General features: G+C 29.0%; 1 protein-coding gene across 1 annotated transcript; it reads right to left on the bottom strand.

The window, feature by feature from the left end:
- On the bottom strand, positions 4,284 to 5,176 carry LOC109345332. Its single transcript, XM_019584272.1, has one exon. The coding sequence runs from the start codon at positions 5,129 to 5,131 to the stop codon at positions 4,505 to 4,507; it is 627 nt and encodes a 208-aa protein (XP_019439817.1). The 5' UTR covers positions 5,132 to 5,176; the 3' UTR covers positions 4,284 to 4,504.

The following is a 15,107-nucleotide window of genomic DNA, read 5'->3' as shown; positions in this document are numbered from 1 at the left end:
AATTGAAATACAAACTTACACCAATTCGATTATTAATATAATATCTTTTGGGCATGTTTTGTCTTAATATAGAATTATAGATTATAATTTTTTTTATAATGACATAAACTATAAATTATTTATGTAATGCATTTCTTGTGATTCAGTTTTATTTTATTATATAGATATATTTGTTAAACATAAAATTAACAAACTTTAAAATAATTCAGAGAGAAATTTGAAATAATTCAAGCCTTAGACTTTTTTTTAAAAAAGGCAACGTCAACCTTTAATATTTAGGTTTTTAATTAAGCAAGTAAACCTTAAGCAACTTTTTTACAAGGGAGTCTTTAGCTTCAAGCTATTTAACTTGCATTATTTTGTTTACACCCCCAATTATTTATGTAAGTAATGATTACTCAACCATAACAAAATGTAGAAGTAAGTAATTGGGTTAGGATGATATGAGTATTTTTATTTACACTTGAGTAAAATCTAAACATGCTTAATAGTATAAAGTATTGATGGCAAAATGGGTAAGGCTTCGGCCATTGTTTCCTCAATTTCTCGTAACAGAAAATCAACTCGTATCAATCAATCGAATTTGTTGAATAAATAATATTTATAATCATAATTAAATTAATTCGAAAAAGTTGAATTTAGATATAAGAGTGTAATATTCATCAATTCAAATTAGCATGTTTGTGAAACGTAAGAAATCAAAGTATCTTGGCCTTCTTCTTATCAATTGATACAGAAGTTTCGATTTTTATTATCAAGATTCTGATCAATTTTTGATTCATCTGGAATCTAAATATAAAATTTATTTACGAGTTTACTAGATCGAAAATTAAAAAATTTTGATGTTCAAAAATTAATATAGATCCAATGTCACATTCAGTCAAAATTTATGATACGTGTATAGGATGCTCATAATTTTTTGCAAGTAGGACATACAAAATTTATTTTTTGTCTGTTTCGCCTGACTCGTTTGTCTACAATGTCTGCAGGCATTTCTATTTGGCAATGTAGGTGGTCCGTGGGCTTTATGCAATAAAAAAAAAGAAAAATTCAAATAAATAATGATGTAATGTGGTTTAATATCTCAAAAAAGTTGTATTGCAGTATGGTTTATTCAACTTCATATGAAATATCAAAGTTTTTTAAAAAAATAATTCTCTTCAACTACTTTATTTATTTATTTTCTATCTTATTGTATTAATTTTTTCCTTTTTATATTTCTTATCAATGTCTGCATGGCGCCTACATTGATAACATAAAGTTTGAGGTTGACATAAAGTTTGAGGTTGTTAAAGTTTCATATTGTTCAAGCATGAATAATTTGAAAATCTTATGAATAGATGGATCAATAGACTCATTGCATTAACGTTTTTGGTTTAATGTGAGGTTGCCTATTATTGTTCTTCATTATATTTTTAGATCTCCTTAATTTTGGGACTCACTCAACTCTAACAATTACAATGTACCCGTGTGATGCTGATAGAGTCTCATTCAATAATAAAAATACTTGAGGGTGTATCCATGCATGAATTTTATGGTGATATAAATTATAAGTATGACAACAACTTTTTAAAAATCAGAAACTGTATAAATATTGTAATTGAAATAATAACCCTCAAAAGTTGTTCTGATTTTGAAAAAATTTAAATAAAAAAAACATAAAATACGAAAATAAATTTTTGAAACAATCCAAATGCGATGTAGGTGATAAAAATGGTGCAAAAAACAATCATTTGTATTATGTATCATCTTGGGCCTCAATATGTAAAAGGAAAGCCCGGGCCTAAGCTTCCAGGCTCACGTTATTATAAACTGGTCTCTATATTTATTGGTGACAGGAAAAGTTTCTGAGCTGGTATACAATAATACAAGGATGAATGAAGATTCTCTGTCCCAAACTTTTTCCATCTCTATCATTTATTAATTAGAATTTGCCAACAAATAAAATTGGTATTTCATTTATTTTTATTTTGTACAAGTAATATATTAGAAAAATGATATATTCTAATACTAAATCTTCTTATTTATATCCCACAAGAAAATATCATATGTCACAAGTTGATACTTTAATTATTAATGTTTGGTTTATAAGTGACACATATTAGGGGTGTTCAAATCCAGATCGGTCCAAAACAAAAACCGCAAACCGATCCAAAGTAGACCGAAACCGCAAAACCGAATGTATTTGGATCGTATTGGATTTATTTTTTAAGAACCGATCGGTCCGGTCCGGTCTTCGGTTTCACATCTAGGATCCAGACCGGACCGATATTATTAAGTTAACTAAAATATATCACATAGCATTAAGCAGGTTCCACGAGTGCCATAATTACGTGGCATAAGACCCATAATTAATGGAGCCTCTAGTTTTTTTCCAAGCATAATTAATCTTAATTTTAATAAAAAGTTCACTATCAGGAGACAAATTCATTCTTGCTTCTATTAGTTTTTATATTAGTTGTGTGATTAATTATTACTACCATGGTCAAGGTAAGCAAAATATAAGACCATTTAACATATTGATAAGTTGGTCAACAAAAATATCTTGGAATCAAGCACGGACAATAACGAGTCCAAAAAAACATTATATGTTATGTCTCCATAATTTGTATAAGCATTTTTTTCCAAAATTTATTGTAAAAATATTATGTAATTAAATTCCTTTTTATAGATAATGAGCATTCATTTTTATTCCATACTTACAATTTATTTTGGATCCTTAAATTTTTTTTGACTTAGTCATACAAAATTCCGCATAGTTATTTTTGTTTCTAAATTAAGGGCCATAATTTTTGTTTTCACACTAACCCAAAGTCCATCCTCGAGTAGATAAGGACATAATTCCTTCTTTATTACATGATATTGTTATTATTATTCAATAGACAACACCTTAGACAGATATATTCATGATAGGTTTGTTTTGCTTTAGAATCAATTTTTCAGTATATAAACTTAGTTTCATAAATAACACAAGGCAATAGTACATACTTTTATCGGAAGGTAAAAAAAAATTCCTAAAACATTTTAGGAATGATATTATTATCAAATTTGATGGTTACATTACATCTATATTACCACGAGAAAATAAATAATCCGTCCAACGAAGGAAGCAAGTCAAGTAGATTGCATAAAGTTTGACATTTACTTTCCTTGACAATAGTCCTTATGCGGGAAAACCACCTTACATATCTTATCTTATGTTTTATCTCGTATCAATGATAAAAGAGTGTAAAATGTATATAATGATAGTATAAAGATTTATACACAGTCAGTGTATTATCCACCATTCATTTGTAATACTTTTATTTAAAAGTCAATAATAACTAAAAATCAATGGTGAATGATGTAGTGGCAATGTAAAAAACATTTACATTGTGAGTGTGTATATCTTTTTCCCATGATAAAAATAATAATAATAATTTTTTAAATTTGTAATAGACATTATATGTTTTTATTGATACCATTAATGTATGAACAAGATCTATGAGATAGCATATATATATATATAAAATGGGTTTAAAATCTATGCATTGTTAGTACATCATCCATCATTAATTTAGATTACTCTTATTTGAAAATCAATAATAATTAACATATGAATGCTCAGAAGATTTGTTGACAGTATAACTTATACTATCGATATATGCATATTAAATCCTAAAAAAATAGTGTCTTGAGAATAGAAGTTAATCTCATTATTTGCACCAGAACCAACCAACCAAAGTGACCTTAAAAAATACTTTTTAAAGATGGTCTTCCTTGTCTCATGATCTTGAAACCTTAAAAAATGTGTGTAGCATACTTTTTAGTTGTCACAAACCTACTAAATTATACTAATCATAATTGCTTTATGAGTTGCGATTTGTAGCTGTATCTTTCTGCTCTGGGATCCATTTTCTTCATATTTTCATACATTGGTGGGACTGCTATTTCTACTGATTGTTTTAAGCTGTTAATAATTAAATCATAAGTTTAAAAAATAATTACATATATTGTATTACACAAATAATTGAAAAACTAGCTGGGTTCTGAAAAATTGACCAAAGACAAATTAAACGTTAACAAATTATGATGATAATTTAGTTGATTGAACTAAAATGCCTTATAAGCCCTACTATGAAAACACACTTCAATTCTTGAGAGTCACTAACATTTGAGAACAGGTTGAACAAAAATAGTAACAAATGGTATAGAATTATTTTAAGATCAAAAATATGAAATTTATATACATCGTATTTTAGGAGAGTCGTCCAATACTCGAGAGGATTTAAGGTCAGAAAATGGAAGTTGGAATACAAAATTTTCGACTTAATCATTGCCCATAAAACACACCCATAAGCTATAGTGCAATACAGCACTCCAAAAGAAAAACAAAAAAAAATGAAAAATATTAATTTGTTTTGCTTTTTTCGCAAATATTTTGACTAATGAACAATAACAATCAATTAAATTACAAACCGGGTCGAACCCCTTACCCCACTAAATCACAAACCGAACCGGTCCATCATCCATAAAACCCGGTCTGACTCCACACAGCGTCACGAACCCGGCTCATGTCACGGCCCTTCAAGGTTCGCCCTACTCCCTCGAACAATGAATTCGCCGCCGCGTTCCGGCTACGCGCCAAATACTCGTGTGGTGGAACCATCTCCGACTCGTCCTCACCAAAATCGTCATCATCTCCATTGTGAAACGAGCCGACCGAGTCGACTCGGAGAATCTTGCTCCAGTCCGGCACATTCACCGGAGCCGAGAACGCCACGGGGTGTCCGCGCCGTGACGACTCGCCATCATTTTCCGTACGGAACTGGTTCACGATCCTCTTCGCCGGCACCACCGTTCCATCACTCGATGGATCCTGGAACGCCAGGGAGAGACCACCAACTTGGCGGTAGTTATCTCGGGAAATGCGGTGCCGGCTGCGAATGGAGATGGTGCGGCCGTTATTCTCCGTGTTTGGCTCGCACTCGCCGTTGGTGACATTCATGCCGCCGTCATCCGCCGTGGACCAGATATCCTCTTCCTGGAGTTCCGATACGTCAGCTGTGTCGAAATTGTGGTTGTGACCGTTGGCATAGGTACCTAAGAAAAGCTCGCTACGGCTGGTGGTTAAATTGCGTCCCTTAGCCATATACGGCGGCGGTGGCGGGAAATGGAGGATAGGTAGTGAAGTGGGGGAAAGGGGTGGGAATAGAGAGTAGTAGGGTTACTACTATCTTCTCTTGTGCATCACCTCCTACACCCCCATCTATATATATAATCTTTTCAATCTCACTTTACCCTTCATTTTATCTCTATTTTCTTTACTTTCTTAGGCTCAAATTATGTATTTTTGGACTCCAAATTACCAACCATAATAAAAGAATTAGGTTACCTTCTTATATTATTTAATTTAAAAATCAATAAAATTTAGACCATTTAACAGATTAATTATTGTATAGGATCTCAACTAATAATAAATTTAAAGTAAATCTTATTCTAATAAACTAGTTTTTGGATTGAAATATCTTTATATACTTAAATTCTTACATTATGCTTCATGTGTTATTTCCTATAGGGATTTTTAACAAGTTTATGCACTAATAGGATGTGTATGGTATAAAACTATAAATAACTTTTTAGTTTACAAAAATGAATATGAAATCATTTGTTTATATTATGATTATTTTGGTTGATTATTTTAATATTCTAAAATTATATATATATATATATTATATTTATTATTATATATATTTTTACAATAATTTTTTGAATTTTTAATATCTCAAGACTAAAAACATTTAAATATAAGATAATGTAAAAAATAATATCGCATACAAATAAATAAAAGTTGTTAAATTTGTATTAAACAATCCACAAAATAAATCATGTATAAAAAATAAAATAAGCAATTTAGGGAGATGTCAATCCGGAAAGGGAAGAACTATTAAAATTTGAGCAGTTAACTGGAAAGTAAAATTAGTTTGAAAAATAATCAGTAAAAAAACAATAAATGTTACATTTTTTTCTAGTTTTTTCATAAATAAAAGATGGCTTTATATTATCTCAGTAGTCAAATAAAGTGGAGTTGTAACTTTAAGTTTATTTTTGAAAAAATAAGCAAAAACTTGAATCTATAAATTACTACAAACAAAAGTATAACCGTTTATTATAATTTAATCATATTTTTCGTTATTAATAATCATTGAATTTGAAATAAAACATTAGTAATGTACTTGACTTATAAATGAAGTGGTAACCAATACATGTATTTGAAAGTGAGAGATTTGACCCTCACTCACATTTTTTTTAGCATTAGACAAATTTTATTAAATATAGATTTTATGATAATTTGTATTTAAAATCAACTCAATTTATTAATATGAATGAACGAAATATGATGTAAGGCGTATAAATTGAAGAGACAATATATGATGTATTTATTTTTGTTTTCATGCCACTCATTGTACCACATATTTTCATTAGAAATAAAATAACAACAATACTTAAAATAATCATCATCGCATATGAATGAAGATAAATTTAAACTCGTTGAACATAATTCAATTTCATACTTTAGGTAAAAAAAAATGTTTGTTATAAAAAACAAAATTCATCTGAATGCCCATTTTACCTTACTTTCTAGAATATAATACCCACTTAAATTATTATTTTTATCAATAAAATGTCCTTAACATAGGCAATAAGACAAAGTATAAGAGATGATGAGATAAGCTTGGTGTCTACGAGAAAATGAGTGATAGAGACATAATAGAATAAGAAAATAAATGATGATAATAAAATATATAAAAATATTGTGGTGAATACTGAATAACATGCTACTGTGTGGTGCGTGGGAACACTCGCAGATTCTGTTGCAGAGAGTAATGAACCCATGACGTGTGCATCTAGAATCAAAACTTTCCATATTTGACTACTCACAAAGAGGTTCCCCTCATTTTTTACTCCAGTAAAAATAGATAATTCATTAAAAACAAAACAGATTTATGTACCGTAATATAATATTTATGAGAAGGGATAAGTAAGTTTAAAAAAATTTAATTTAATAAAATGTAGTGGTTTAGATCTATTAAGTAAGTAATTCAAATCATTAGACTTTTTTAAAAATTAATAGTTAAAATATAAAGTATATGTTTTAAATTTATTCTTGGAAGTAAGTGAATTACCTTCCTATATTTAAATCTCATAAATTATTAATTTTAAATGAGCTATATACTAATATAAGTTGTATATTTATATTTGTCACATTTTTTTTTTTTGTAATTTTAAATAAAGTATACACACTGTTAAAGTTTACGAAAACTAGAAGCAGATGAGCCAATTTTATAAATAAAAGAGTCAGGTTTAGATAAAAATAAAAGTTAACAATATCCAACATTAGGAGATGATTCTATAATAGCTCCCACGATATTAAATATACATTTAAAATATGTTACTTTGCATTTAAAACAATTAAACCCTCTTTTAAGTTAAGAAAATATCCTTTCCTTTTTTTCTATGTTTTTACGGTAGATTACTTATTGTATTTGTTCGGAATTTTTTAAATAATATTTTAACTAGAAATTTTTACTCAATAATTAATTAAACTTCTTTAGCATTAATATTTCTTATACTGAACATACGTTTAAATTTAGACAAATTGTAAATAAATGTAAATTTAAAATTATAAGAATATGAATTATTGATTTATAGAGACATAGCATAATAATCAAAAAATTCCTACCGTACAACCCACGATTCATTAATCAATAATTTAAAGTTGAAAATGATATGCATAACTTTAAATTCAAAAACCAAATTAATCTTATGTATATCTTACTTTAATGTTTTTATAAAAATCCAACTTTATTATTTAACAAGTGTATATAATTGGAAACGATTAAGAAATGGATTCCATGTTGGTTTTCACATTGATTTTTAGGAGGAAATATCATTTATCTTTTTATAAACCTTGTAAAGGCTACAATCCAGTTTTACACAGTGTTGTTAAAACTGTACCGGTTATCAAATCGGTCAGGATACTAGTATAGTGGTACTAACCAGTGGTTCAATAATTAAACCGCATGCCGGTTAAACCGGACATACTTACTTATATTTATATATATATAAACCTATAACAAAAAAATTCCAAGTAGGTAGATACTCAAATTTATAATCCATATTTATAATCTACTCAAAATTCACATAAATAAACAACTTTAAGTCTTTAACAAATTCAAAGTCTAAATTAAAAAACATATATCAATCCAAAAGTATAACTTAACAACCACAAAATATAAATAAATGACATAACTTCACAACTCACTCTATAAAACAAATAAATTTAGAGTTTTAACATTTAACATCAAGGAGTCAAAGTTATCTTATATGAATATTAAATTTTCTACCAAATCCTATCTTGAGACAGTACTCCAAGATTACACAAATGTCACTGAGATTACACACGAATGTTATGAACCAAAATGTGTAATATAAGTATGTTTTGGAAGCATGTGCTTTGAAGTGTTGAAGGAGAGTTTGAAAGATGGGTCACCTTTTAATGAGTTTTTAAGTTTTTAAAAAAAAAAAATATATGTGTATAAACCAACCGGTTTAGTAAAATACCGGCCGGTTCACCAGTTTTGGCCGGTTTTGACCGGTTTTGATACTTGGGCGGTTCAACACCTGTACCGTACCGGTTAGGAGCCCGGTTCACTGGTTTTCCGGTTGAACCGGCCGGTACGGTACGGTTTTTATAACTATTGTTTCACACACTCTACTTCTTTTATATCTTTTTAAATTTTAATACATATTTTGCATCCTTTTATATACACACTCTACTTCTTTTAAATTTTAATACATATTTTGCATCCTTTTATATACATAGTTTTCAACCACCAAATTAGTGACTAAATACACAACAACATTGCCCTAACTAGTTAAGAAGAGTCAATTTTTTAATGAGAAAATACTAAGCCCAAATATCGTACTTATTAAACAAAGAAATGTTGAATGTTTTCTATATTATATTCATGTGCTTTTTTTATTAGAGAAAATGTTAACCAGTGCTCTATTTCATATAATTGAAGAAATAAAGATAAAAAACGGAAATACGTAAATTTAAGAAATTAAACGCTTGACTTTTTATAAGCAAAATTTATGACATAGAAGGAGAAAATTATGCACTGGTCAAAGTCTTGTAAACATGTGTTTTAAGAACATCATTTAATGAATCTAAAAATAGAAAGCATTAATTAGAAAATACAATTTTTCTATATTTAATTTCTTAAACAATATTTTTATAACGCTTAAATTCATACTTAAACTTATCCACATTAATATATCCTCACTCAAGTGATGAAATTAAAATAAATAGACAAACTAACAATACATTGATTTAGTGGTGTAAGACCTCGCTAGATCCTTATGATGATTAAAAAGTCAAGAATTCGATTTCTGTGAGCGACACTTATTAAGGGATAACCACAAACCTCGAAAGTGATTAATTTCTTATCAATAAGGTGATGATATACCATTTATAGTACCAAAAAATAAACAGACCAAACCATGCATATTTTTATGTTAAACATGGATGCCCGTATTGTAAACCATTTTTCATCCTATATATCTTTAGTTTCCAAAACTTCAAAATTTGCACAACTCAGGATCTTAACCGGGTTGAATTTAATAATATTGCTGGCAAGGGATTAACTTTCAATTATTGGTTTGAGTCCGTTGGTGCACATTAAAAAAATATGTCATTTACGTATCTACGTTTAATAATAGCATACGTTTTTATGCTTTTTGGATGAACATAACATAGGCTTTTAAGAAAATATGGTGCGTTACACATCATATATACTAATGCAATGTGATTTGTTATTTGGTTACATTACGAAAGCATTGGCATTAGTTAGTGTTTCACGTATTTAACCAAAGTGGGTGAATTTAGATGATGTAGGGTTCGTGCGTGGAAGTTACCTTAATTTCTTAATAATTTTTTGTTGTCTAGGATCCTCTTTAGTATTGGGTCCAGATTATAACACATGATACAAAAAAATCATAAAGTTTTAAATTTATTATTATTCTAAAATTAAATAAATTAAAAAATTGCTTCCCTCTCACGTTCAAGTATTGGAAGATTCAGAAATGATCTCATTTAAAAAAAACCAACTTACATAAAACAAAAATTGAATCTTGTCCGTCGAGGAGACTTAGAAGATCAAATTTCATACAAATGTATTTTTTGTGGTGAGCTAGAGGAATCAACAAATCATTTGTTTTTCTCTTGTCCAAAATCATATATGTTATGGCAACAACTTTACTTTCAGTTTAGTCTTAAATCTATAATCTATAATCACAATAATGTTAAAGACTAATTTCTTTTCACATTCCTTCCTATTTTGGATGGAGAATAAGAAAAAACAATAATGATGTCTCTGGTTTGCTAAGAATAAGATCATTTTTTAAAACTCTAGATTCCATGTTGATAAGATTTTGGATTTAATGTTTCTAGATACTTGGAATTTGCTTACTGTGCACTCTCATAGCTTCAATTACTCTTTTGTAAAGTCGGTAATGCATCCTTCAAATTATATCGTAAGTTATTTTGTCTTTAACTAAGTGGATGAAGTATCACTTATTCTCCTAATTTTTATTTATTTTTTATTACTGAATTTTATTGTTGATAAAAAGGAAAAGAAAACCAAAGTGGGTGAGTTAGGGCCTAAAATTATGTCACCTTAAAATAATCCTAGATGTTAGGAAAGTCCTTTTGTTGTTTAGTAAAAATCATAGACTATAAAAATTGCAAGTGGAATGATTAAAAGGCAGAAAAGAACAGTCCTATGATATGATAATGACCCTACCCACTATTTATGTCCTATTCAAAGACAAAGACAGCCCACAAACTGCCACAAATAGTGTTTTAGTTTGTGTCAGCCATTGTTATGATACTTGCACAGGATTCCTTTTCTGCTAAATCATAGTATTATTATTCTCTTTTTTATGTATCGTTTACTTTCATATTACTAAATATAATATCTGTAGTACTAATTAATTATAAAGAGATATAGTTAGGTGTGTTATTTTAATATTCAGAATCAGAATAAGAATCTCACCGGTTGAATAAACCATCACCTATAATGTAAATAAGAAGGGACATTAAAAATATATATATATGCAACAGAAACACTATGGTTTTTAATATGATATCATCTTTCCAGATGGGTTAGATTAGATATGTTTGTTTTTGACATATTTAAATTATTTTTATACTAAACTAGTTTTGTGATGGCAAAATTTTAGTGGCGAATTCGATCCACTGAATCAATATCTTGAATAATGATTGTACTATAAGGTGGAATCTATGGGAATTTATGAGTTATGAAAGGGGAAAAGGATCACACTGTATTATTTGATTAGGTTATCAGTTTTGTTCCTAGCATTGAGGGTGTGCTCTATGGAGTCTAGCATAATAGAAGAATGATTGGAAAAATATGTGAGAGTTTTATACGTTATCACTCTATTATTCATTATTCATTTTTAATCATCATTATTTTTCCAATACAAATGAATGATGGATGATATACTAATTGTATATAAATCTTTACAGTACACTCTATGAAAGCAATGAAAACTATTTTCTAATCCTTTGTTTTTTTAACTACTACTGCTTCCAGTCATTTAAATAGTGTAAGCTCAAATATAATGTATATATTTTGCATTTGAGGTGGTTGAAGTTGAAGAATATAGAATTTTTTTTAGTTAGAAAAGAATTAAATTTCAATTTAAAACTAATGCACTCTATTTGCTAAACAAAATTTGTAGAAAATATATTATTCCGACAGCTACTTGATTAGTACTTTTCATATAGTAGCCTTAGCCTATATTTATGGCAATCCATGGAGTAATCAAGGTCCACTCATCCATAAAGAAAGGGACACATGCCTTTAAAGTTTATGGAAAGCAAATATCATTCCTTGCACCCTCAAACACATATTAATAAACAGAATAAACTTGAAGAAGAACAATTGATACTTTTAGGATATACCTATTGCAAATAATGTGTATGCATTACTATATTTTATATAATCCACCTTCATCCACTGCCACAGTTTATACTATAAAAGTGCACTTTAATTTTTCATAATATTAATCGGTTCATTGCTGACTCCAAGAATAATTCATCAGATAATTTGAGCTGTAATTTGCATCTATCATAAAAATCTGGTGCATTTTTTGACATGGGTTTTCATTTCATGTGCCTCTAGCTATTTGGACTCTCAATCTGTTTTCTCTATTTTATGATCAGATTCTAGGTTTTGAACATGAATTTGGATCTCTATATATCCAATATAAACCTATGCAAGATTCCAAAGGCAACATCACATGCTTTTGATTCCACCATTCAAAATATGAATAAAAAACTTTTACCTATACTACTAGGCCATATTCCTTAACAATCATAGCTAGATGGGTACCCTACCAATGGAGTCCACCACAACTATTTTATGCTAATTTTTGTGAACAAAATTTAGTTGCAAAAGCTACCAATGAATGTGGTTATATTATATATATTTGTATTGAGGCTAGATAACTGGATGAAGATGCAAATCAAAATCAGCTACTCTATTGAATTGTTATTTTCAGCTGGTGGGTTGGGACACCTATCACAGTGTTATGTGCCTATCTCAATATAGTAGGATTGTTTCATTCACCAATTTGATGCATACCTTAATTTCAGGTTCTTTTTTAAACAACATACCTAGGATTTTAATACCAAGAACTATAGGTTCATTTTCCTATTTCCAAGGTTGTTTAATTTTAAAGACAACCTTTACCTCAGTGATTTGAATGTTACAATACTCAATCAAAGAAAAAATATTCCAACTAATCAATAGTATTTACCAGAAATCCAGAAAAAAATAGGCTTAGAAGTTCAGGCCTTATTTCCTAGACCAACAATTATTATATCAACAATTGATCAGAACAAATATATAAAATTAACAGATCAGTTTATTTTATAATACTGGTTTCTTCTCCCGCTAGTTGAAAGGTACCCTTATCGATTAGTATAAGAACACTTGTTTGTCTTATATTTATAAGAAATGGTAGACATCTTAAGTCATCATGGGGCCATTATGAAATTCCAATTGGTTAATGTAGCACATAGAAGATAGCTAGTTGCTAAATCATTCTTCACTCTACTTAATTAAAAATCAAATAGAATACCTCTAATTAATTATAAACCATGAATCATTCCCGATCCATTTGTTAAACTATTGTTTGGATGGCTTGGAATGTGGTTTGTTATCCTAAGGAGCTAGCTGGTCTAGGTGTTAAGGATATCCTGAGTTTCAATAATGTTCTGCTGGGAAATGGAGATGGCGTAGACTACAAAACAAAAAAGTTTTTTAAGTGAAGGTAATTAATTCAAAATATGCTTCTCCCTTCAAATGAATGATTTTGTTTCAAGATAGTGGAAGGATTTAGGAAAAGTGGGCTCTCCTAATGTGGTCATAGGTGGGTGGTTTGATGAAAATATTTGGAAGGAAATCGGTACCAGTCTTTAAACTCTTTTCTGGTGTGATACTTGCTATAAATCAACATGTTTGGGTAGGGGATAATAACTTTCGATTCTACATTGGAGGATAAGTCTGTTTGATAGAGATGAATTCATAGCTTATAATCTGTATGACTTGATTCAACATCATTCCTGTAAAAGGGATACTCTTGATAGATGGAGATGGGGATTATATGACTCAGGTGACTATGTGGTTAACACTTCATACTTGACTCAATTGAATCATCAACAATCTTTTATAGATAAAGAGTTAAAGAATTGTTGGATTAATTATGTACCCTATAGTATTTGTTGACTTTATCTTTTGCAAGTTGAGTAAGAATTCAAAGTTTTGTATAACACTATGTTCTACAAAATTGATTATGTTCATTTAATACAATTTTTCTTTTATGAAAAAATTTTCTTTTATATAACATACAAAATATATCAATTTCTCATTTACTTGTAATTATTTACTTATACACGCATCTCAAAACCCCATCTTAGGTCTTTGTTGAACAAGTGAAAACAGATCCCTTATCAAAAAAAATTATTTACTCATCAATATGAATTCCCCTAGACCCTACTTATCAGTTCACCTAATACTATGTAACAAAATAATAATTCAATGAATCTTGTCCTTCAGAATTCTGAAGTTGTTTCAATAATTTTTTCCTGCATCTTTATAATGAACTAACATGCTTCCATTTTTCTTACTCCCTATAGGCTATATAGCTAGCTATTGTACTTGCTATTACTTATTTTAATTACTCTATGCAAGTTGTTACGAAACTTCTTCAGATATACATTTCTAAACCTATATTATTTTCTTAAATAGCAATCATTCTAACTTAGTTACACTTCAACACGCATTACGTATTTAAGATTAAGATAACAAAGAAATAGAAAAAGAACTACAGCTTATTGGAAATTAATGGTATCAAATCATTCTTGTAGTTTTCATGGAGTGTGTGAGGCACATAACCATACATTATAAGTTTGAGGGAATTAATAATGCACGCATATAGTTGGTATTTTGTAGCTATCACACATGAATGCATGATTTGTACTTATCCTAGCTCCGGTAACTGTGTCAGTTAACAGTTGTTCATTTATGTTGCTGTCACAGTTAACAGGAACCTCAACACTGTACATGTGTTTATGGTGAGTATGTATTGGAGATAACATGGTCGGGTAAGGTTTATCTTATATCTGATGCTAAATGTTGGTCGATTTTTGTTTTTAACCTAAATCTGACCTAACATCCAAAGTTAATCCAACACAAAATGTTATTGGGTCATTTGAACCCAAACTTATACCAAATTATATATAATATTCTCTTTTAGGTAAAATCTGTTCAGTTTTTCCAAAATATTTTAAAATTGTGTATTAAAATATAACATGCCACAATTTTGAGAACAATTATAACAATAATATCAAAAACTTTGGTCTAATACCATAAATAAGCAACAATTTTAAAATTGTGACGTATTGTACTTTTAAAGCCACAGTTTTAAAAACGTTGAAGATGGTGGTGTTGGACAAGGATTTGTTGTCCCAAACC

Source organism: Lupinus angustifolius, chromosome LG04 (genome assembly GCF_001865875.1).
Source record: "Lupinus angustifolius cultivar Tanjil chromosome LG04, LupAngTanjil_v1.0, whole genome shotgun sequence".
In the NCBI taxonomy this organism is placed as follows: domain Eukaryota; kingdom Viridiplantae; phylum Streptophyta; class Magnoliopsida; order Fabales; family Fabaceae; genus Lupinus; species Lupinus angustifolius.
This window is presented reverse-complemented; position numbering and strand designations above follow the sequence as displayed.

Excerpts from the sequence above, each read along its gene's own strand:
- LOC109345332 (XM_019584272.1), bottom strand. The coding sequence starts at position 5,131 with ATGGCTAAGGGACGCAATTTAACCACCAGCCGTAGCGAGCTTTTCTTA.